This window comes from Doryrhamphus excisus, chromosome 21 (genome assembly GCF_030265055.1).
Source record: "Doryrhamphus excisus isolate RoL2022-K1 chromosome 21, RoL_Dexc_1.0, whole genome shotgun sequence".
NCBI lineage: Eukaryota > Metazoa > Chordata > Actinopteri > Syngnathiformes > Syngnathidae > Doryrhamphus > Doryrhamphus excisus.
Genome location: NC_080486.1, coordinates 12,138,737 through 12,160,815, shown reverse-complemented (window position 1 = coordinate 12,160,815; position 22,079 = coordinate 12,138,737). Strand labels below are relative to the sequence as shown.

Sequence of the window (22,079 nt, the reverse complement as noted above, 5' to 3'; positions counted from 1 at the left end):
TACGTTTCGTTTATAGCAGTAGTCCGTGAAAATTCCTCCATCTTGTCGGTCACTTCTGTCTCCTGCAGCTTCCTTGCTTCATCGCTCCTCCAAATCCCAATCCCGGCGAGAGCTTTGTTCTTTCCAAGAAACCGCAAAGGTTGACGCCGATTGGCTGACACTCGCAACCCAGCGGAGCGCTGACAAGGAACATGGCAACCTCCTCCTCCTTTGCACAGCCGCTGACATTTACATACGCGCTCCCGAACACATGTACGCTCTCTTCCTGTTGTCTTTCCGGGACCGTCGAGCTCCCACCCCCCCCCCCCCCAGTGCTCCGGCGTGACAGTTGCCTGATTCTGTCACGTTGGCGCGATACATTTTTAGACGTATGAATAAAACATTTAGTCACCTCTCTGCGATGCTCGGGACGAGAGGGGAGGGTGCAGCACACGCCCCCCCCCGTCTGTCAAAGCCACTTGGTCAACACACAATGGCGACTTTTGTTTGTGGCGTTAACTTGACCGCTGTCCACCCGTCCCCCGGCATCGACATCCCACTGACGCTAAAGCTTGTCGGGCCGTCTCGTCTTGGTACTCGTGCTGCACGGGGCTGTCATTTTCCAAATGCCCCCCCGGAAAGGTGTCACTGGGGATTATGGGATACCTCGCGGGGATTAAAAATGTTCTTGACAGAATGGCCGCTTCACTTATTCCCCGGCAGTCGGTGCTTCATGACGGCACGGTGACTGACGGTAATAAAGTGCAGTGAACTGCTCACAAGTTGGACACGCACTTTTTTTTTTTTTTTTTGCCGCTGTGTGTATCTTCTGGTGAAACTTTTATTTTATGGATATAATTCATATATCTATATTCATATGTGGATTATTTTAGGAGGACGGATCAGGGCAGAAGCGGAGCAATCAATCACTGCCTGCAAAAAGTTGACCTGGCAATTTTCCTGCTTTGGGTGTCGTGTTATAGCCATAAGTAACAGGGGTGGGATTATATATGATATATGATATATTATCTAATATTATATTATGCGGTATTCCTTTTGGAAGAAAAACAAACTACATCCGGTGCCATATCATGTTGCTGTGTGAAAGGCACAGTGGAATAAAAGCTGGAATTTCTCTCATGGATTTAATGTGCTTCCATCCATCCATCCGTCGTCTTCTGCTTATCTGAGGTTGGGTGGCAAAGGGGGCAGCAGCCTCAGTAGCCCAGACGGCCATTTTGGTCCCTCAGCATTCCCAGGCCAGTTGAGATAACATGGCCTCTCTGTGTCCTGGGTCTTCCCTGAGGCCTCCTACCTCCCCGGGGAGGTTACCCGAGCCACCTCACGTAGCTCCTCTCAATGTGGAGGAGCAACGGTTCAACTCCGAGTTTCTCCCAGGTGACCGTAACTGTCACCTGATCTCTAAGACTGGTGGGAGAAAATTCAGTTTGGCAGCTTGTTCCCTCGATCTTGTCCTTTTGGTCACGACCCAAAACTCCCCACCGTATGGACTATTCGGTTCAGCTCCTTATTCACCGCCATGGACCAACGCAGAGTCCGCATTACCGTAGACGCTGTAACAATCTGCTTGTCAATCTCGTGTTCTACGTGGGGCAGGACTTCCGGAGATGGCACCCCACGAGAACCATAGACTTGGACTTGGACTTGAACCGATCCATCCAACCATCAATTAACCCAAATGAGAAAATGTCCTTCAAAATGGTCATGTTTTTGGTCTTAAACATGCTTAAGAAAGGGGCGGGAAGGAGCTCTTACACCCCGTCGTCATATATCAACAATTTGTCCTAGTTCGCTCACTTCCTGTATCACAATATTTATTAGAAATCAATTTTCCGTAATCCTGTAAACAAACAAGCAGAAAAAGGCGAAGTCTCAAACAACAACAACGACAGTACATTTGTGCTCCCCCATCCTTGGCTAATTAAGGGTCCGTCTGCCTCTTGGCCACTTTAGGACATCAGTCCCAACCCACATAATTAAATGTTTCCTTTTTTTTTTCAACCATCTGGAGGCTTCATCTCTTTAAACATGCATGTCAAATTGATTCCTTTCATAATGTTTGTGTTTCTACGCGCCGCTTTATCATAGCCTGGGATTAGTTGTTTGTGCGTCTATCAGCAGCCACAACACACACACACACACACAGAAAAACAACAGCCTTAAGCTAGCGTGGCGTTCGCGAGCAAACAAGCCTTGGTTAGAAAGCGGCAGACGATATAGTGAGCAGCTTTCTCGCACACTTTCTGGGAAGCTTTGCTTTGGGGGGGTCGCTGGCGCTTTGGCGGACTGGCTTCCGATGTCAACCTCCGCTCGGATCGTATCAACAAGGGCGGGGAATCAAACACCAAGCCGCGTTATGTTCCCTTATTCCCTCCATCCACTTTTAAGTCGTCATCTTCCAAAGTGGAGCCGTGTTTGGGAACTTAGTCACAGAGTGGCAGACCACAGAGCGAGTACCACGGCCAGGTCATTGAGTACCGAGGCCAGCGGTGCATAAAAAAAAAAAAGTCCCCCTGCTGACTCAGCAGCTGGCGTTTTACAAACCACCGCGGGCATTAACATGAACGCACACACCAAGAAAGGAGACAAAACGCATCAGGGCTTTCACAGCCAAGCAGCAACACGCAAGCCACGCGTCACCGATCTGGCAACGCAACGCTGGCCATCTTCGTCTTTGAGAAGCTACTGATGGAAAAGCATAGGCAACAACACTAGCGTAGCTTACAGTGCTAACGTATACTCGGGTTTTAGCAGCAACATTATGCTAGCTTAGCCTACATATTACAGTCGTCCTCACTACATCACCATTCAAACTCTTCAAGCTTTGTTTTTTCACGAATCGACTTTGTTTTGTGGTTGACTTATTAGTTATTAATAATAGGTGCCTGCACATTAGCAATGTGGCGTAAAAACAGATGAGTAGGAGCGTAAAGGTGACTATAGGGGTGTTACTTCATGACAACAGGTCTCTAATAACGGTGTAAAAATGTGTTAAAAATGTTTTCTATGCTCTAACTACAAAAATATCAATTTAAAATAAACGATGGGTGACTGTAATGAAATGTACAGCTCCCACTGTGTAGCTAACCGACGGATTGTAGCGCCGGACTTTATTTTAAGATGTGTAGCAAAGCCTGAAGAAGGTTCCTTCATGATAAAAAGTGGTAGCTTCCTATGACGGTTTGAGTTCTACCAAGTGACGGAGTTGACGGACTCTTGCCGAGGACACACGTGACTGATATAACGTTTAATATTAAAAAGTCACCTTCGTCCCTTTTGGCATAATCGGGGACCTTTGAAGACGATCGTTTGTTGGCTGACATTGTTGTAATGGCTGCCGGCGGATCTCCCCGCTGTTCTCTGATGCTGCAGGACTTTTTGGGAGTTCATTCATGCTTCACGTGATATTAGTCAAAACACGCTTTACCCTTCCTTAGCGGCTTTCTCCGCCTGGCAAGGACACTCGGCATTCAAACCCTGAGCTGATTCAATAAACAGACTTTTGAGGCGGAAAGTGATATTTGCAGTTGTTGCCTTTTTCCCGAGCATGTCATGCCACATTTCTTTCTTCCCCCCCCCCACCACCACCACCACCTTCTGAGGCGCACTGAAATACAGACATATGTGCAGTCAGTATGCCGCCTTTCTCTCGCAGTGCAGTTGAGGGGATTAGTCTGTGCCTGAGTGCCTGGAATAATGATCAGTGCAGCGGAGAAACACATTTTCACATTTGGGGAGATAAGGGCGGGCAATCTGCAAAGCAGAGGACTTAACCGGCTCCCCGTGGCTTATTGTGGAGCCAAAAGAAGTCACCAGCCAGCATCTCCAACCGTGTCACGCCGCGCCCTCAGCAGGCGAGGTGAGAACAGCAGCCACTCGGAACAACTCCTCAATGACATTCCCAACAAGCAAGCCCACCGCTTTGCCCTGGCCGTGCTTCATTTCCCAGCACCAGATCCAATCTGGGTTCATTTCCCGCAGAGAGCCTGTTTCTAATGATTTGGTTCATGTGGAGTGGGGGTGTCGTTCATCACACGGAATAAAACATCTCCGACATGAGTGTGGGAGGAATTCTGTCAGACATCGGAATGACACAAACACAAACCAGGGCCGCATTTCCATATCAAGAGAATAAGAACGCTGACGTTGCAGTCTAGCACCTGAACACAGCACGGCTCCCAATTCCTACCTTTCCCACGTACTGCTCCTCTGTCCCCATGTGTTCTTCTAAAACAAAGAATTGGTTCCAGATCCAGCCCCGTTTGGGCCTGTGGTGCACCTCCGTCTCCCCGGTCTGGTTCTTAGCCTGGCCCTTGGCGAGCACCTTGGCGGGAACGTGGTGGCCCGCCCCGTAGGCCCTCTGGATGAAGCAAAGGCAGACCAGAAAGGGGCAGAGACAGGAGGTGGCGGGAATCCTCATGGCGGCGTCTCGTAAGGTTATCCCAACGCTCCCAGGCGGTAAACTCCTGCCGCCGTGGCCGCAGCAGCCGCCGCCACCGCTGCCGGCCGCTCCAAACAAAACTTTAAATCCAAACTACGGGGAGAAGAGTGGTCCGAGTAAATCCAGGAGAGGTCATGGCCCAGAAACTACAATATATTTACATTATGGAATTTCCCAACTGAGCGACGGAGGTGAACGTGGGCGCTTCTAGTCGGAGCGGAGGTTAATCCTGGACGCCATTGTGGATTCCCTGGGAGAGCGGAAACAGAAACACAGAGTTAGGGATTAGCTTGATGGATATTAGAGGCTAAATTCCCACCAATTAAATTGCGAGTCCCAGATAAGCACGTGTGCTTCAGACAACGGCTGTCAGCCATTTTTTGTCCTCGGGAGCGGAGACGTGACAGCGATTAGAAGGTCAGAGCGCCGCGTGCTGACTGATAGCGCTCGGTGAGGTCATTAATCAGAGGCTCCCTGACGCACCAGCGCATGAGTCGACTTTATTAAGAGTAGCCGAGAAAAGCTTTGATTTGGGCTGAGTGAGCTGTGCATCCCATAATGACTGCACGGGGACGCCGTGTCCTGCTGTAAGCGCAGAGGAACCGACAAAATAATACACAGAGAGAGAAAAGGCATCCCATTGGCAGACGGACGGACTTTAACTCTCCGTTTTGTTGGCCCGACATACACTCAAGGCATTTTAACATTCATTCATTGGATGCTGGAGCCTATCCCAGCTGTCTTGGGGCAAGAGGCGGGGTACACCCTGGACTGGTGGCCAGCCAAATCACAGGGCACATATAGACAAACAACCATTCACACTCACATTCATACCTATGGACAATTTGGAGTTGCTAATTAACAATTAAGTTTCTGGAAAATATCAGTTCCCGACTAAAAGATACATTATAAGGATCATTTTATTCACACCATTCATACTTATGGACAATTTGGAGTTGCCAATTAACAATTAGGTTTCAGGAAAATATCAGTTCCCAACTAAAACATACATTATAAGCATAATTTTATTCACACCAATCATACCTATGGACAATTTGGAGTCGCTAATTAGCAAATAACATGTTTTTGGAATGTGGGAGGAAGCCGGAGTACCCCGGAGAAAACCCACGCGTGCACGGGGAGAACATGCAAACTCCACACAGAGATTGCTGAGGGTGGAATTGAACTCAGGTCTCCGAGCTGCGTGGCCTGCGCGCTAACCAACATTTCAACTTCAAACAGTTAATATTTATTTTTGGATGTATGTTTTTAAGGTGGCGTAAAAGGATAAAAAGTTGGGGTCTAACTTCAAAATGGCCGCCCCTTGCCAATCACCCTGCCAGTCAGACGGCAGGGAACAATGCACGCATTGTACTGATAGATAATGGCTCAATTCTTTGTGGGCATAAATAATGCATAGGTGTTGATTAAATTTTAGCTTTGACGCCTGGGATAATCCCTCGCCACGCGCCGTAGTTAGCGACGTTAAGGAGGCGCCGCCGCCGCCGCCGTTCTTGTTGTTGTTGTTGACGGCTGATTTCTGCTGCCAGCTGCAAGTTCCAGTCGGATTAAAGGAACGGAGGATAAACACTCTGCAAACACGTGTAATCTGCGTCCAGATTCTCATCTGCATAGGTAGAGCAACACCCAAATCCCACTTTTCCTCGCTAATGTGATTCCCGACACAAGGCGGGGAGCATCGATAAGACAATTACCGGCCGAGTGCGGGAGTGCTGCGGTGAGAATATATTTTCCAGTGGTTTCTCTTCGGAGCCTCCGAGGGGCTCTCTTCAATCAGCGGCCTAATTGTCTGATAACGGTGTTGTACGTTTGAGGGAGCGATGGAATCTTCTTTTATGGAGCGTGGATGTGACTGGAGGCGGAGGGGCTCCTTTCACTTCCACATTTTACGATGATGAACGCAGTCATCCAAAATGTTCCAGAAATCATGTTACGTATCTCCAAATGACTACAATGCCTGAGTGATGAATAAAATGTAAAATGTCAACTTTTCATACAAGACCTTTCCTAAGTCCTGTGTTTTTTGTGTTTTTACAGAACCTCCATTTGTCTTCCATAATGGACCTGAACGCCTCTCGGACATGGTTGTCGTAAGTACATCTAACTTTCTAATTATTTTGATTTTCTTTATTTGCTTTTTTTAAAACATTGAAAACACGCAGCATTCACAATTTGCGATGTTTTTGTGTGCATATGTTATTATTTCCTTAGCATTTTAATTAATAATTCATAGTGTATATTTGTTCCCGAACCCAGGATTCAGGTATGAAAATCATTTATTTAATTTAAATAATTTATCATAACTTATTTTTTATTTTATGTATTTATTTTGGTCATTGTGCCAGTATAAAACATTTCAATAGTTTGAAAATTATATATTTGTCTGCATATGTTATTATTTCCTTAGCATTTTAATTAATAATTCATGGTGTATATTTGTTCCCGAACCCAGGATTCAGGTAAGAAAATTATTTCATTAATTTAAATAATTTATCATAATTTTGTATTTTTTTTATTTTTTGTGGTCATTGTGCCAGCATAAAACATTTTAATAGTTTGAAAATGATATATTGTTTTATATATTTGGGGGTTTGGGGGTATAGTACCCCCTGTTGATGGGCCATATAAATCTAGGCCAAACAATGGAGTCCTCACCGTCATAATCCCTTAGTCCCTACCGTCTCCTGTAAGGTTGTGTGTTTTGTAAAATAAGTCCTGCAACATAAAATGCGTCAACATGGGAACTGGGATAAAAATTCCGCTCACAGCATGACCCGAGTTGTAACATCACAACACTGTTTTGCTATTTTGGGTTTTTGTCGAGGTGCGCCTGCGGAAAATGTGCACCTTCTTGGTTTAGCAGAAACTTCAACACAGTTTTCCTCCGGAGACCTGGTCAGGATGACATGTTCCATAATTTAACAAGCAACTTTTGTACTTTCACCTCAAGAGAATCCCGGACGGCGTGTTTTTTTTATGTCCTCCTTCAATGCTAAGGCGTGTTTTGTTGTTGTTGTTTTGCCCTGTGCAACCTGTGGCTGGGGCGTCACTGTCAGACACCCCTCCTAAAAAAAAAACAAAAAAAAAACAGCATTTCTACTCTCCAGCCTGCTCTTTTATTCATGCAAACAGGAATTTTAAATCGCGGCGAATCACGTTGTCTTGTAAACAACTTAAATTGGACACGACCGAAGTAGTCCATACCGATGGCGAGGGGCAACCACCATGACGGCCAATAAAAGAAGAGACTTGTCTCGCTTTAGGGCGGGTTATTTGTGTCTTGTTGCTGGCGCCAACAGCGAATGCTGCACCGCCTGCTGGGGGGGAGCACTGATGCCGAGAGCCGGAGTGACTCAAAACATGTCACCGAACGATGGAGGGCCAGCGCAGCGTGAGACGTGTTCAGGAGGGAAAAACACTAAAACCACTTAAAGCCCCCCCACTTTGTGGGCCAAAGTACAATGTCTAAGACGATGCCTGACTCCAAACAATCAAGTAGTATGATTAGCCTTCCGTTTTCTGTCAAGGCCGAAGTCGTCCGGGAATCTACTTAACCCCGATTCTGAGTATCTTCTGGCTACGTCGGAATAAAAAAGCCAAAACAAGCTAGCCTTCCATTGACATCCAGCTGTTTTCCTGGTGTGCCGTAATGCTGCTGTTGCACTAAGGAGCATGAACTCTGGCTCCCGCTGAGATGAAAGTTTTTAACCAGAAAGCCCCATTGAAAGTCTTCTCACATCCGCCCGGGGCGGACTGATTGAAGTTGTGAAAGAAGGCTTTTTTTTTTTTTTTTTTTTGGAAAGAGTGGAATAATAATGGAAACCTGCAGATGTTTCCCGGTCACAACTCATTAGCTAGCTTGGTAGCTTTGCCATGAACATTGTGTCTTCCGTGATTGGTCGTTTAAAGCAACATGAGCAGATGGCAGCCGTCAGAGGTCCAAAGGTTGTAGAGCTTTGGATTCGATTTCCGAAAAAAACGGCACCGATGTTGAGCGGTTGTCTGTGTTCCCGTGTCGCAAACTTTTATGGAACTCCGTGCTACTTAGTGTGCCGCAAGCTCCCAAATCCGTACTGAGGCGCTGGTACTCATCCCCAAATTCTGCCCACACTCGTATAGCGGGTTGGGACCGCTGCCTGACGGATGATCACATCGCAAGCCTCAAATTCGCCACACCCCCGCCAAGTGTTCAGCCCCGAATGCCGCAACAATCTGCCGTTTTTTCTAAAGCATTTTTCGGGCACTTTTTGCAGTGTGTAAAACTTTATCACTCGAACAAAGACAGGAAGTCACCGTCTTTTTTCACTGAAAATGTTTTGGCTGATGTAGTGTTCATAAAGGACAGTTGTGATCAAACTGTGGTTTTGGGGTTTTGGGTGGTTCGGTGTTTGCTGTTTGATTTGCCCCAAATGTTGGCAAATCATATTGCATATACTACATCATATTTTGAACTATTTCTGCATGTACAACTATAACAATTGTGTGTTTTTGATTAGTATATTTGGGTGTCGAGAAGGGATTCATCGATTGATGATCTGCGATTGGCTGCTGACCTGTCAAAAGTCAGCTGGGATAGGCTCCAGCATATGATGCCCTGCAACCTTTGCATAGAAAATGGATGCATGGGATATTTCTGATGGCGACAATCAATTTGCAGGGTTCCCTGCAAATTCGGGTCAAATTCAGGAATACGCTGGAGCCTATCCCAGCTGACTTTGGCTGAGAGGCGGGGTCTGAAGATGTCTGAAGATAATTCCAGTGAAAGGTTATCCAATGTTTGGGTTTTTTTTTTACCGTGGTACTTGATTGCAAACCAGACCACCACTAAAGTGACCATTAAGTATATTGTATATATTATGGGATATTGGTTGCTAGGTAGCAGGCTTTAAGTGGTGAAAATGAGTCAGCCTCAAAGTGTCAAAAGTCTGAGTCTTCCCAAGCAACGGAAAAGACTCCGCTCGGCTGGCTAATCGGGAGCAAGGAGAGCAGGTTTCTAAACACAGATTAGCTGGGAAGCTAATTAGGCCAGCAGCCCTAATGACTCCCAGCATGCGCCTGGGGCGAACTGTCAGTCATCCCCTCCCGCCAAAGTCAACGGCGCCTCGTCCTTTCTGCTTCTCTCCGTTCTGAGCGCCATCTGCGCGGACGCTCTGCGTTGATTCGACAGTCGGAATTCTCGGCGCGTTTTTACGAGCTTAGACGACCTCGCCGAGCAAAGGTGGACTTTCCATTTTCCCCGCGTCACATTTTCGGAAAAACACGCCGGCACTCGTCTGAGACGCTTTATGTTGTTTGGCTGCTTAACGAGCGTGGGGTGGAAGTTGGGAAAACGCTCCATCTGTTGTGTGTTTAATGGCGGCGTTCTCCGACGCTCGTCATAAGCCGGCGGTGCCAGCGTGGAGCAGACAGGACCCATCTGCCGGACCGGGAAAAAGTCCTCAAATGGAGCACGGAGACCGGCCAGTGTTTGTCTCCTCATTTCCACTGTCAAATATTTGCGGAATATCGCTAGCATATGCTCATTGACCACTTGACCACAGAAAACCCACCAATGCAAACTGCGCGCTAACCACTCGACCGCCGTGCAACTTGCTTACGTTTAAATCCCAAATCAAGATGCCAAGCAGAGATTTGACTATACAACTATTCCATAATGCTAATGGGTTAGCTGAATAACAACAGAATATTTGCATGCACTTCAAAATTGGCAGGAGATCTAAATTTAGCAAGAAAGACTTTTTGATGTGGATTATTTTCATGCTTTTGCAGGCCACATAAAGGAAGTGACATCTGTGGCTTGGAGAGCGAAGGGGAAAAGCAGAAAGTCATGAAAAAAATCATAAAAATACAAAATCATCCATTTTCTATGTCGCTTATCCTCACTAGTGTCACTGGTATGCTGGAGCCTATCCCAGCTGTCTTTGGGCGAGATGCATACCTATGGACAATTTAGCGTGGATAATAAACCTAGCATGTTTTTGGAATATGGGAGTACAGAGGAGAACTCCACACTGAGATGCCAAGTGGGGAATCGAACCCAATTTCCTGACTGCTTGGCCAAAGCGCTAACCACTTAAACACCGGGCCGCCAAAATAGAAAATCAAATACATGAAATAAACAAACAAATAAACCGCCAAGCATTGTTTAATGTACATATAAACGCTATAAATAATGCTATTTGTATGATTTACCTCGGGTGTTTTTTATGCTACATTTTGTGCCGGATTGCACGGGAATACACCAAACTCATATTTTGTCGGAGTCATTGAAGGTGCACATCTCGGAAGTTCATTTATTTCAGTCGCGACTCTTAGAGTTGGTGGATTCACTCCAGAGTGAACTATTTTTAGAACGTATTTCTTGATCATTTTGAGCAACGTCGTTCTGTACCTCAGATGATGTCAACAAATTACATTTCTGTTTTTGTGCGCTAATTGGTCTCTTATAGTCTGAACGTGAACTCCTGAAATCCAGTAACGTAACTCTTGTGTCATTTGTGATCTTCACTAACCTCTATAAGTTCAAGTAACATAACATAAGATATGGCTGACAAGCAAGGGATCCTTTTGGGGAGTTCAAGCTGCCAATCTTGTGCTCATTTGCAAACCAACAAATACACAACTCCGCTTGGTGATGTTTTAAAAAAAAAAAAAAAAAAACAACTTGTGCCTACAAGTTATTAAGAGTCTGTGACCTAGATAGATGGCAAGTTTTTCCGTGCGCAGGTTTTAAAAAATGCATCATCACCTCTCGGGATGCTGCCGCACAACAAGCTTTGTGTCGCTTGTGTTTGGGCTGTCAGGTTGTGTTTGTATTAATTGCACGGAAAAGTATGGATTTTTGGAAGTTTGCAATGTATGAAGTGGTACAAAAACACCCCTGCCAAGACGTTTAGCTTCATGGCGGCCATATTATGTAACCCGTTTTGCTCAAACATGACCCAACATGCCCGTCGGTCCTTTAAAGGTGGGTGAGAAATTTCAAGACAATCCGATTCCAGCACTTGGTAGCAATGATGAAACATGGAAACAAACATGGAAGCAAAGATCGGATAGCCACATTCTCCATAAAAATGAGATTTGCTTTGCACGAGCTGGAAATATTGATGAATGGTCGATCCGTGTTAATGCACACGGCGTGGAATGATCCCATGCCAAGTGGAACAGCAGAGGGACCAGAAGAGATGTCCGTGATTGGGAATGGAAATGTATTCATTTCGCCCACAAGCGCTGCGGCGAGCTTTAACGTGGGAGAAGAAGAAGTCTGGCCGGCGTTGGCAGGCGCTGCACGCCTGCGTGAGCGCGCACGCCGAGCGGGGTGGGCTTTGCACCCAGGCGGCGGCGGCGCTGGCAGCGGCGGGGGGGGCGGGAACCGTGCCTCTCGGATTAGCATTTTCACACTGCGATACGGCGCCACCAGGTAGAGTTCCCCTTCGTGCGAGCGCGCTTTGGAGGGGTTTCACACGCTTTTTAAGTGTGCGTGCGTGCGTGTGTGTGAGCGTGAAATAGAAAGCGGGGGTGGCGAGTTATTTTTAGCGCTGCCCTGACACATCATTAGATACACCTGCAGATGTAATGAGATTCATTACAGGAAAAACCATTTGAAAAATATCATCTATAATTATTGACAATAGTGGTAGTATTGGCCCATTTAAATATGGAAATATATGCCGACTAATTAATGGCATAAATATGCTGGAGCCTATCCCAGCTTCCACCTTGGACCGGTTGCCAGCCAAAATGAAAATACGTATATCAGGATATGAAAATAACGGTGGAATTGTGGATTAGCTTGTGTTGGAATCCCAGTAGAACCGATATCCTATGATAAATAACAATAAACGTTCCGTCTTGTCCAGTCTTGGAGTCCTAACAATAGTACACCAAATTCCGGAATTCCTTCTTGGCTCAGGCCTCGCCCCTTTGGGTGGGGTTTGCGTCATCTGGTTCGCTAATAATACCTTATTCGCTAATAATACCTTATTACTTGGGATAAGCATTGACTGAACAATAAGATGGTTTTCAGTACTGCAGTACTCCAGTATAGTACACGTGTACCGCCTTGCTGCTCTCTGGTAAAAAAAAAAAAAAAAAAATTGTTTTCTCCCTGCGACCAAACAAGAATCACGACTCTCCCTCGGAACTCTGATGATTATTTTCCGGAATGTATTCCTTTGCGCTGCCGTTTCTTTGATTCGGACTCATTATATCCCAATTTGTGGCGCTCCTGCGAGGCGTTCCCTCCACCGCGTCAACAAGTCTACTGGTGAAACATCTGCCGCCTTCCGTGTCCCTCGGTGATGCAACGCCATCACAGCCAAATGACTTGTTGATGCCGCCGTAGCACAAAGCCGACACTTCCTTCCAGTTGCTTTGCGTGCACGCCGCCGGTCAATCCTCATCGCCGGGATTGTTCGAGGGTAAACTTGAAAAGGCGATTGAGAAGTCCGACTTTGTGTGGCGACTCTCGGGGTGTCATCTTCCGGCCTCATCATTATCGTCCCGTTAGCGAACGCCGTCCGATTACCTTTCCTGGGTGGAGCCGAATTGGGTTTGTCACAAGGGGGCGCTGGTGCTTCCGTAGGAGATTTCATTGGTGCTCAAGGATGCCGGGGCCACTTTGGTGTTATGTAAGAAACACGTGTAGATATGCTAAGAATCATCTCAGCTTTGTCGTACTGGTGACAAAACATTAGTACTAACTGTATTTCTGCTTCTTAAATATTGGCCATTTTCATTTTGTGATATTTTGACTTTATTCCCAGAATATTACAGCTTTTTCACCAAACTCATTTTCTAAAAATAACCTTTTTTTTTTTTAAACCTCCTAGCTTACCAGGCTAATTGAGAAGTCAAGAAGTAAACCTGATTCTAAGTAGAACAGTGGATAGGCCATCAGTCCTGGGATAGGCTCCAGCTTCTACCATTTCCTTAATGAGAAGCTGTGATATTAATTTATGTATCTGTATGAGTTCAAGCATGAGTAACGACAACTGCCAACATGGAAGAAATGTTCTTGATATCGTCCCCGCCGCACTTCCTGTCCTCGTTACGTGATGGCGATGTTTCAAATCACGGAGTTTCCAGGAAAGCCATTTTTGAAGGCTTTGACTCTCACGTTTCTCAAGTTTTGTTTTAAGAGTAGCATGCCAAGCACTCCCGACACGTCCGAGCGGATAACAGAATTCCCAAGTTAGGAATGTGCAGTGATTGCATAATAACCGCGTATCCTTTTTTAAGAGGCATTTAAAAGGCAGAAGAGTCTCCCCGGAAAGCAAAGCCTCATCGCGTATGAGAGACAGGAAATCCAAACTCACCTAATAGGACATTAACTATTCATGCGGTGGCGTTGGCCGCCGTGACTCGCTTTGCATGTTTGGCAAAGACGCTTAAAACAAAGGGCAAACACGGAGAGAGGAGTCTTCTCATCCCGGTTTCACTCCGCCTCGTCGCACGGCTGAAACGTAAGCGCCGGGTAAACGCACTCCCAGACTAATGGCGGTAATGATGCATGGTAAATAGTCATGTGATACATTGATGCGGTCAGGCGTCGGTATCGAGGTCTGCTGTGTCGGTTTTACACTGCTCCCAAGCCCGCCTTGCCGGACATAGCTGGATTGGCCCCATCCGAGTCCCAAAGCCATCTTGTTTTTGTTTGTCGGTCTCTGAGGTTCTAATTACCAGACAGAACCGTGCTAGAAGAGAACAGACCTCTCAGGTTGGTCCCCGTCGCCGTCAGAACTGCAAATGTAATTCTCATCGGATTCACTTCGGAATACACCCGGGAACTGGAAAAAAACCCACATTCTTCCGGCTCAGTCTAACGCTGACCTGAATGACTGAGACCCCTCAGAGAGACATGAATTCTATTGGAATATTCTACTCTCTTATTCCCCACGCTCGTGTTCTCCTGCCCCGGGAATTTCAAACAATCCGCCTGGTGTTTGATGGGCCGTCATTTCTCTGCGTTGTCGCTTTACATCAAGCGTAAATGACTGATAAGAAGCGTAAGGACGGAATTTCACGCGTCGTTTATCTCTCCCGAAACAAGCAACATTAGAAGGCGGGGATTATTTTACAAGATTGCACCGGTGACACCAGCCATCATCACCGACCTAAAATGAATAACAACGTCTGGAATGGTGGCCGGATGCATGAAAGTGCAATTTGTCTTTGCAATGAGGCGGAATTACGCTTTTTGTTTTTATCCTCTGAATGTTTTGCTCGCCAAAATGGAAATACAGTCATGCCTCGTTTATTGTGGCTAATTGGTTCCAGGTTTCCGCAAAGTAGAAGTCAATATTAATAAACAGAATATTTTTGTAGTTTGAGCTTAGAAAAATACAGTTTTTAACATCCTTAGAGCCCTCTAGACTTGAAATAACACCCCTATAGTCATTTTTACACTTTTATTATTCCTTGTTTACATTAAATTCCGCAGACGACGGGATCACTGCAGGGATAGAAGAGACAGCTGCTGCTAGCATAGCAAGCTAGTGAGCTAACGAGTTAGCCTCTGCAATTTATTCTGAATTTAGTGTTTCAAACTGAGTGGGAAGAAGAACAAAGAAGCCAAAAACTTACCACTTCCACACATAATGAGAGGATATTTTTTTTTGTCAATATTAAAATATTATTCAATTTATAAATTTATATTAAATTTATATTAAATTTATATTAAATTTATATATTATAAAATAATATAAAATAAATAAATAAAAAAAAATATAAAATATAAATATTTATTCAATATTTTTTGTATCTCCTGCGAGCCGGCTTCCCCCGTCAGCCATCACCACCAGCAGCTGCTCCATGATTTCATGGAGAGATGTCCACTGTTTATAAATTATTTTAACAGCCCTGGCTGGAGTGTTAGCATTTATCGACTCGCTGGGCTTCAGAAGCGCGCTCACCTTCATCATTTTTTCCCGATAACTTCTACATTTGATTCAACGCACAACAGGAAATGACAATGCGGATGTTACGGCGTTCAATAGTCACAATGTAGCGAGGCTGGACGTTGCTCCGTGGAGCTTTTAACGACACGACCGATGAATTTTTTTGCCATCCCGTGGGAGTTTGTCACGCTTGGACAACGTGTCAAAGAGCAGTGGATGTGTCAGGAAGCCATGGTGTTGCATGACACGCAGCTGTTTTTTTTTTTGGGGGGGGGGGTCGCTTTAAGGAAAACCACGGCTGACATCACTCGTGCTTGTTATCATCACGTGGGTCTGGAATGGACTGCTTGCATAAGAGTTTTTCAGATGCAGGCAGTTATGATGCGATACTGTTTTTTTGATGTGATATCAGATCAGGACACTCCTAGGAAATATATAGAGGTAGTATACGATAGAACGATACCATGTTATCATGACAGATATTTCAGCACAATCATAAAAAATGCAAAGAATAAATACATGTAAAGCGATTCCATGAAGTCAGTCGGCACTTTGACTCGGACTTCCTGCAGCGTCACCTGGTTGACGCGTCACTGGTCAAAACGTGTCAATCATCATAGCTGGCGCTTCTGATTGGTCGTGGCGTGAGTTGAAATGTCGAGGTTACCGCAGATGAAAGCGAAGTGAAGATTAAAGTTGAGATTAGCGTCATTCCTAACCTATTGATTTGACATTGTCTTGTTAAATGCCGACTACGTTCTTTGGTGTTCATCTGAGCGTCCGCGTTGTAGTCTTTGATCCGGTTGCAGGAAAAAATCCCCCGGAGACCCTTCCACCTCCCCTCTCAGTCTGCTGGTGTTAGTGGGTGCACGTCCACGCGCCGTGACATCTACGCGGCAAGTCAAGATGCAAGTGCTCGTCTTCCTGAGTCGCTGTCTTGGTTAGGATTAATAGGGCTCTAATTAGCTCCGTGGCCTTTGCAGACAAGGGAACATTCACGGGTGATTATATCAGCCCGGCGTCACACAAAGCTCCCTTTTATTATTATTTTTCCCCCCCCCCTCTGAGTCACTCCAGGAAACGGTGGGCACGCATAAAGGATACCGAGACCGACAAAGAGCTGAGGTGGTTGGCTTTGTTGAGTTGTGTCAATTATTGGGCGGGAAATGTCAAAAACAGGAAGATATCACGGCAATAACCGGGAAACTGCACTACTACGCCCCCTAGTGGCTGTTATAAACAAGTACCAACATGATTGACCAGTATTGTATCCATGAACGTATATTCTAGTCATCAATACTACCTAATGCTACTAGTATACTTTATATCACATTACTCAAACTCCACAATTGCGCCCCCTGCTGTCTGGGGCGGTACTTACACGAGCCGAGCTCGCTACTGGATAGCCGCCGCGCCTCGACTTGCCAGTTAATTCGCTCCATGATGGAGCTTTTAACTGAAATTACGCGTATGTCAAATCCGTTTTCCTCATTGAAATGAATTAAAATGCCATTAATTGGTTCCGGGCCCCCCACGGTATTGCCGGCGAGCCCGCTTCCCCGCTTCCCCGTCAGCCACGCCTTCAGCAGCTGCTCCATATTTTTAAGGGATAAACGGCCGCTGTTTAGAAAGTATTTTAACATGATGTTAACAGTTGTAATTCAATGACACCCGATGTTGCACGGATGTTACGGCGTTCGCTGTGGCGTTTGCGTACGCCAACTAGCGGTGGGCCGTCAAGTGAAACACGAATCCCATGAATTTGGGATACTCTAGGTACCGTAACTTGGTACGCTCTTAGCATGTAAGCAGTTTTATGTATTATTATTATGCTTGTGGTCTCCTATAGAGCCGCTACACACAATAACCCACACAGAAAACTTTCTAGGTCTTCCAGAATCTGCACCTATTCCAGCTATATTCCCTTTGATTTGTGATTTATGGGTCAGAAAAGTGGAAAAAAGCTGTTTTGATTTTGTGGAAAAATACAAACCTTTTAAAGAAAGTAGGCTTATATTAATCTCATGTTATTATTTTGTTTCGTTAAATGTCTCGGGGTTATTGAAGATTATTTAATAACATACTTTGGAATTTGGCAGCTGTTTTTGATGAAAGTAACGTGGAAAGTAGCTATCCTTGCTAAATATGACAAGGGATCGAAGTAATCTTATACTTTCTCAATGTTAATGTTAACCAGAATCATATGTATTTGCCCTGATTTTTTGGGGTTTAAATGAGAAAGGTACATTTTTTGTGACCATTGATTTGGAAAATATTGGAAAAGGGTAGTGAATTTATTGTCTGTATGAATTTAATATTGATATATGCTACCTGGAAGAGTTGGCTGCGCCATACATCACGTTTGGATCGCAAAGTGCTTTAGACTCAATAGCGCCACTGCTGGTGGCAACCAAGTAGTGCACTCCTTTTTTTTCTTCTTCCAAACATCATCAATGAATTTCTGAATTTCCTGACTCCAAATCTCTCCCATGCAGTGAAAACGGCGTTGAGTAAAAATGCCTCCCAACATGAGCATGATTATTATGCTTCCGTGGTAGTCATTAACTTGTGCAGGTGAAACCTAATCACGTGTGCACAGCTGTCCACGACACATTAAACGTGTCACCGTGTCCTCTGTAACACGTCTGTAAACTGGCCCATATATCCGAGCACACCATTTTTTAAAACACACGAGCACGCACCGTTAAGCCCAATCAATGCAACACACTTACAGCGACAGAAGCTAGAAGCACCTCCCGGCACACGGGCATTGCTCCACACACACACACACACACACACACATATACACATACATGCACACACACACAGTCTCTGAAGAGGACTGAGGCGTTCTCGCCTCCTTTTGCTGCAGCACTCACTCACGCTCCTTTTGGTTTCCTGCAGTGCGCGTCAAGTCACGTCTGGCAAATCACGGGACATCCTCCAACTTCCATTCTGCACATCCGTCAATCACTTTGCATGAAAACACACACGCAAACACACAAAGCCGGAAAAAAAGGCTGATGATGCCGGAAAAAAGTGTCCTCCTCTTCCCAAGCAGAATCAATCCCAGTCATGTGACAACTTCCCCCCCCAAAAAAAACAAATGGAATAAACTTCCCTACCTCGCCATGCTCCCTCCTGCCTAAAACGCTCCGAGATGCTCCACCATGTTCCTCATACTATCCTCCTCATCCTCTTCTTCCAGGAGGTTGCAGCCCCTCTCGGATATGCCGCCTGCCTGCTTCCCCCGCGTGTGCTCGTGTGCCGACGGGACGAGTGAGTCCAGCCAGCGAGCGAGTGAGCGAGCGCTCGTGCGTGCGTGCGTGTTTGTGTGCGCGCGTCCCGTCCAATCGTGCACGCCTAGCAGAGAGGCTCAGTGCAGGGAGAGGCGCCCGATTGGTCGACTCTTACCGTCAGTCAGCCTCCCCGCTTTTTTCCTACCTCTCTCCGTTATCTGCCTCCCTGGTCGGCTCCTCTCCTTCTCTGTTAACACGTTGATTATATAAGATAGCCATCAGGAAGCGATATGTTATCCCTTTTCTCATTTTTGTGCCGTCTTCCCCTCCGGCACCTAAAAGTACTAAAAAAAACACCTTTACACTCCCATTACCTGATATGGGAGACATAAGAATAGAAAGTAAAACATATTAGACACAAATAAAACATTATTAGATGCATGCAAGTTTTCAGGATGGTGTACTTCCTGCTTTCGCAATTGTCTCAGCAATACTGACACCTAGTGGCCAAAGTACAATACTATACATCACATCTTTAAATGCTTCTGCATGCCGTGTATTTTCCTAAAATCTGCTAAAATATGTATTTTTATTTACTAAAAGTAGGCCGTAGTCGACCACGAATTCATTGAATTAAAAGCTGTAATATTTGCATCGAAAAGTGGCGAATAACGACCTTACAGGAACTAGTTAAGTTAAACCAACTCATCAGTGCCTCTGCTGGTTGCTGCCGGGTACTGCACTCTATTTGGCTTCAATAGCAATCATTTGATTAATCCTTAGGGCGGCACGGCGATCGAGTGGTTAGCGCGCAGACCTCACAGCTAGGAGGCCAGGGTTCAATTCCACCCTCGGCCATCTCTGTGTGGAGTTTGCACGTTCTCCCCGTGCATGCGTGGGTTTTCTCCGGGTACTCCGGTTTCCTCCCACATTCCAAAAACATGCTAGGTTAATTAGCGACTCCAAATTGTCCATAGGTATGAATGTGAGTGTGAATGGTTGTTTGTCTATATGTGCCCTGTGATTGGCTGGCCACCAGTCCAGGGTGTACCCCGCCTCTCGCCCAAAGACAGCTGGGATAGGCGACCCTCGTGAGGAAAAAGCGGTAGAAAATGAATGAATGAATGAATAATCCTTGATTAATCTTCACCTTTCTGTCGTCATTTTATGACCAAATACAGATAAATATTCAGGAAAAATGATTATAGAATTATTGATGCGGCGCTCATATGAGATGGTGTGTACCTAAAGTAGCGTCCAGTAAACATTCCGCCTCCACAACAGTAGTTTTCCTGCTGCTGAATGCATATGCGGTGTTGCTGTGAAGCTTCAATAGGAGGCCACCTGGCAACGTCGGGCGTCTATTTCCATCCTTTTTAGTGTGTATTTGTGTATCTGCTGAAGAGCGACAACTGACTGACTTAAAACAAATCAATGCACGCCCTTAAAAAGGAAAAACAAAAAAAAAAAGAAAGCCTCGTCAGCTGCGCTCAGCTGCAACTTGGCGTAAACACTCTTTGAACCTCGGCGCTTCCTCAGCCCTCGCTTGAATCCAGACAGCGGCATCTCTGCCGGCATGTTTTTGCGCTGACAAAAACACTTTCCTCCTGGAGTGTCAACACATTTGGCGACAATGACAGGCTGTGGCGACCCGCCAGGCCTTCTGACCGCGTCTGTGCTGTGGTTATTATGTGAGCTGGGATTGGATCCTGTTGCTCAAGAGTGCTCGTATCATCACGATGGTGGTGGTGGTGTTGTTGTTGTTCCACACATCATTCCGCTAATGTCCCTTTTCCCTTTTAAAACTGAGATGCCAATGGAAGGGTTCGTGTTTTTTGCGGGGTTACTCATTCCAAAATAATGCAAATCCGATGAATCCATTGCAGATAACCCAAAATATTCACAAAAATACTGAATTGTGCGAATGGATGGATCTTGCAGTTGAAGTGGACTTCCCATACAAATAATAATTGTGTACTGCTATGTATTAGAGCCTTCTATCAATGAAATAGCACCCCTATAGTTACTTTTACAGTTGCTTGTTGTTGTTTTTACTTCCTGTTCTGGACAGTTCTTTCTGCAGTGGCTATTGTCATATCAGTGTAACAATACTGACACCTAGTGACCAGTATGGGATACTACATATCACATCTCTTGAATGCTTTTTATTGTAATTTACTTGTAATGTAATTGGAATATAATTACAGGTCATTTCAGTGTTGCGGTGAGATGTTATGCTGTGCCATTTTTTAATGGGCACATATTGTTTTGATTATTATTATTATTATTTATGGCGGTCCATTTTAATTTCAGTTCATTTAACGAGCGGAAAAAAAACGATCTCAATTTGATTTTTGTCTATAGAAAAAGTATGCAGTTTATTTTCAAGTAAATATGGTTGCCATCTGTTTACAAGCTTCGCCCAGCTCCTATAAAAAGTGTGAATATTAAAAATGTATTTCAGCTAACTCCAGCTAGCGTCATACTGTGCGTGTTGCCATGGCAGCCACCTGTGCATGTACTGGAGATGTGAAGAGTTGCTAATAACGTCAATCTTAGTAAATAACGTCAGTGATATCTCGGAATGTGGGTTGCTATTTAAAAAAAAAAACATACTTCAATTTTCTTTGTCCGAGTCCAATTACGTCAAAAGCAGCCGACCGCTCCGCTTCGTCCATGTTCCTCATCCTGCTGGTCGCTGTCAATCAATTAGTCAGTCAGTCATGTCTGACCTGCCTCTGCCTCCCCCTCAGTCGCCTTAGGCCAGCTGTTGAGTCTGCCCATGAATTCAGCCGTGTCTTTGCTCTCCCTCCATCCAAACACTAACTCAATGAATAATGAAGGCCTCCATGAAAAGAAGAGGAAGAAGACGGGAAGGGGGGGGGGGTGGTCCTTCACCAGAACAACATGATGGAGAGGATACTTGTTAGTGTTCACTCATCAATTAGACCTCGGAGGAGAAATCAACAGGATGGAGGGCGATGCGTCATGGAGCAAGGCAGGGGAGGTGGGTTGCTGGTCAAGATCTATAAACTGAAGAAGAGCGGCTCTCGGGAAGACAAATTAGCCGACGGGAAAAGGGAGCAGCCGGATGAGAGGGACGGCAGGAAGTAATGAGAAAAGCGACGCCCTCGACGATAAACAATGCGCTTCTCGTTGGCTCCGCCCCTTCCTCATCCATCACCTCTCGCGTGTGTCGACATGAACGCTGTAATTAGCGGACGTTTCATACAAAGCCGAGGCCATTGTATCCTTTCTGTGTTTATGGATGTTCAGTTATGTTTCATGTACTCATGTGGTTTTCTATTCAGGTAGCGATAATGGCGAAGGACAATGAATGCAAACATCGGTTAACCTACGCCCAGGTTTTTGTTTACTCAGGGATTTGAATCGATGGCAACTGGACTGTTCGGGTTGTCTTAGATGACTTCATGGTGGGAGAGACTAGATAGGACAGCTCTAGTCCGGGAACTCGGTGCA

General features: G+C 45.5%; 1 protein-coding gene and 1 long non-coding RNA gene across 5 annotated transcripts in view; one reads left to right on the top strand and one right to left on the bottom strand.

The window, feature by feature from the left end:
• LOC131109040 (uncharacterized) overlaps positions 1 to 22,079 on the top strand; it is a 271,033-nt gene that overhangs the window by 85,705 nt on the left and 163,249 nt on the right. For all 3 annotated transcript variants that reach the window (XR_009120623.1, XR_009120622.1, XR_009120624.1), the window contains one exon: positions 6,500 to 6,552. This is a non-coding gene — a long non-coding RNA (uncharacterized LOC131109040). The remainder of the gene's footprint in view (positions 1 to 6,499; positions 6,553 to 22,079) is intronic.
• Positions 1 to 22,079, bottom strand: part of LOC131109039 (cadherin-18-like) — a 102,471-nt gene that overhangs the window by 31,318 nt on the left and 49,074 nt on the right. The window contains exons 1-2 of one of the 2 annotated variants that reach the window (XM_058060575.1): positions 18,486 to 18,631; positions 4,190 to 4,691 (exon numbers count right to left, since the gene is read on the bottom strand). The exons of the other annotated variant lie outside the window; for it this stretch is intronic. Coding sequence (XP_057916558.1) covers positions 4,190 to 4,420 — 231 coding nt within the window. The 5' untranslated portion in view covers positions 4,421 to 4,691; positions 18,486 to 18,631. Of the gene's footprint in view, positions 1 to 4,189; positions 4,692 to 18,485; positions 18,632 to 22,079 lie in introns of those variants that run through there. 2 annotated transcript variants of the gene reach the window in all.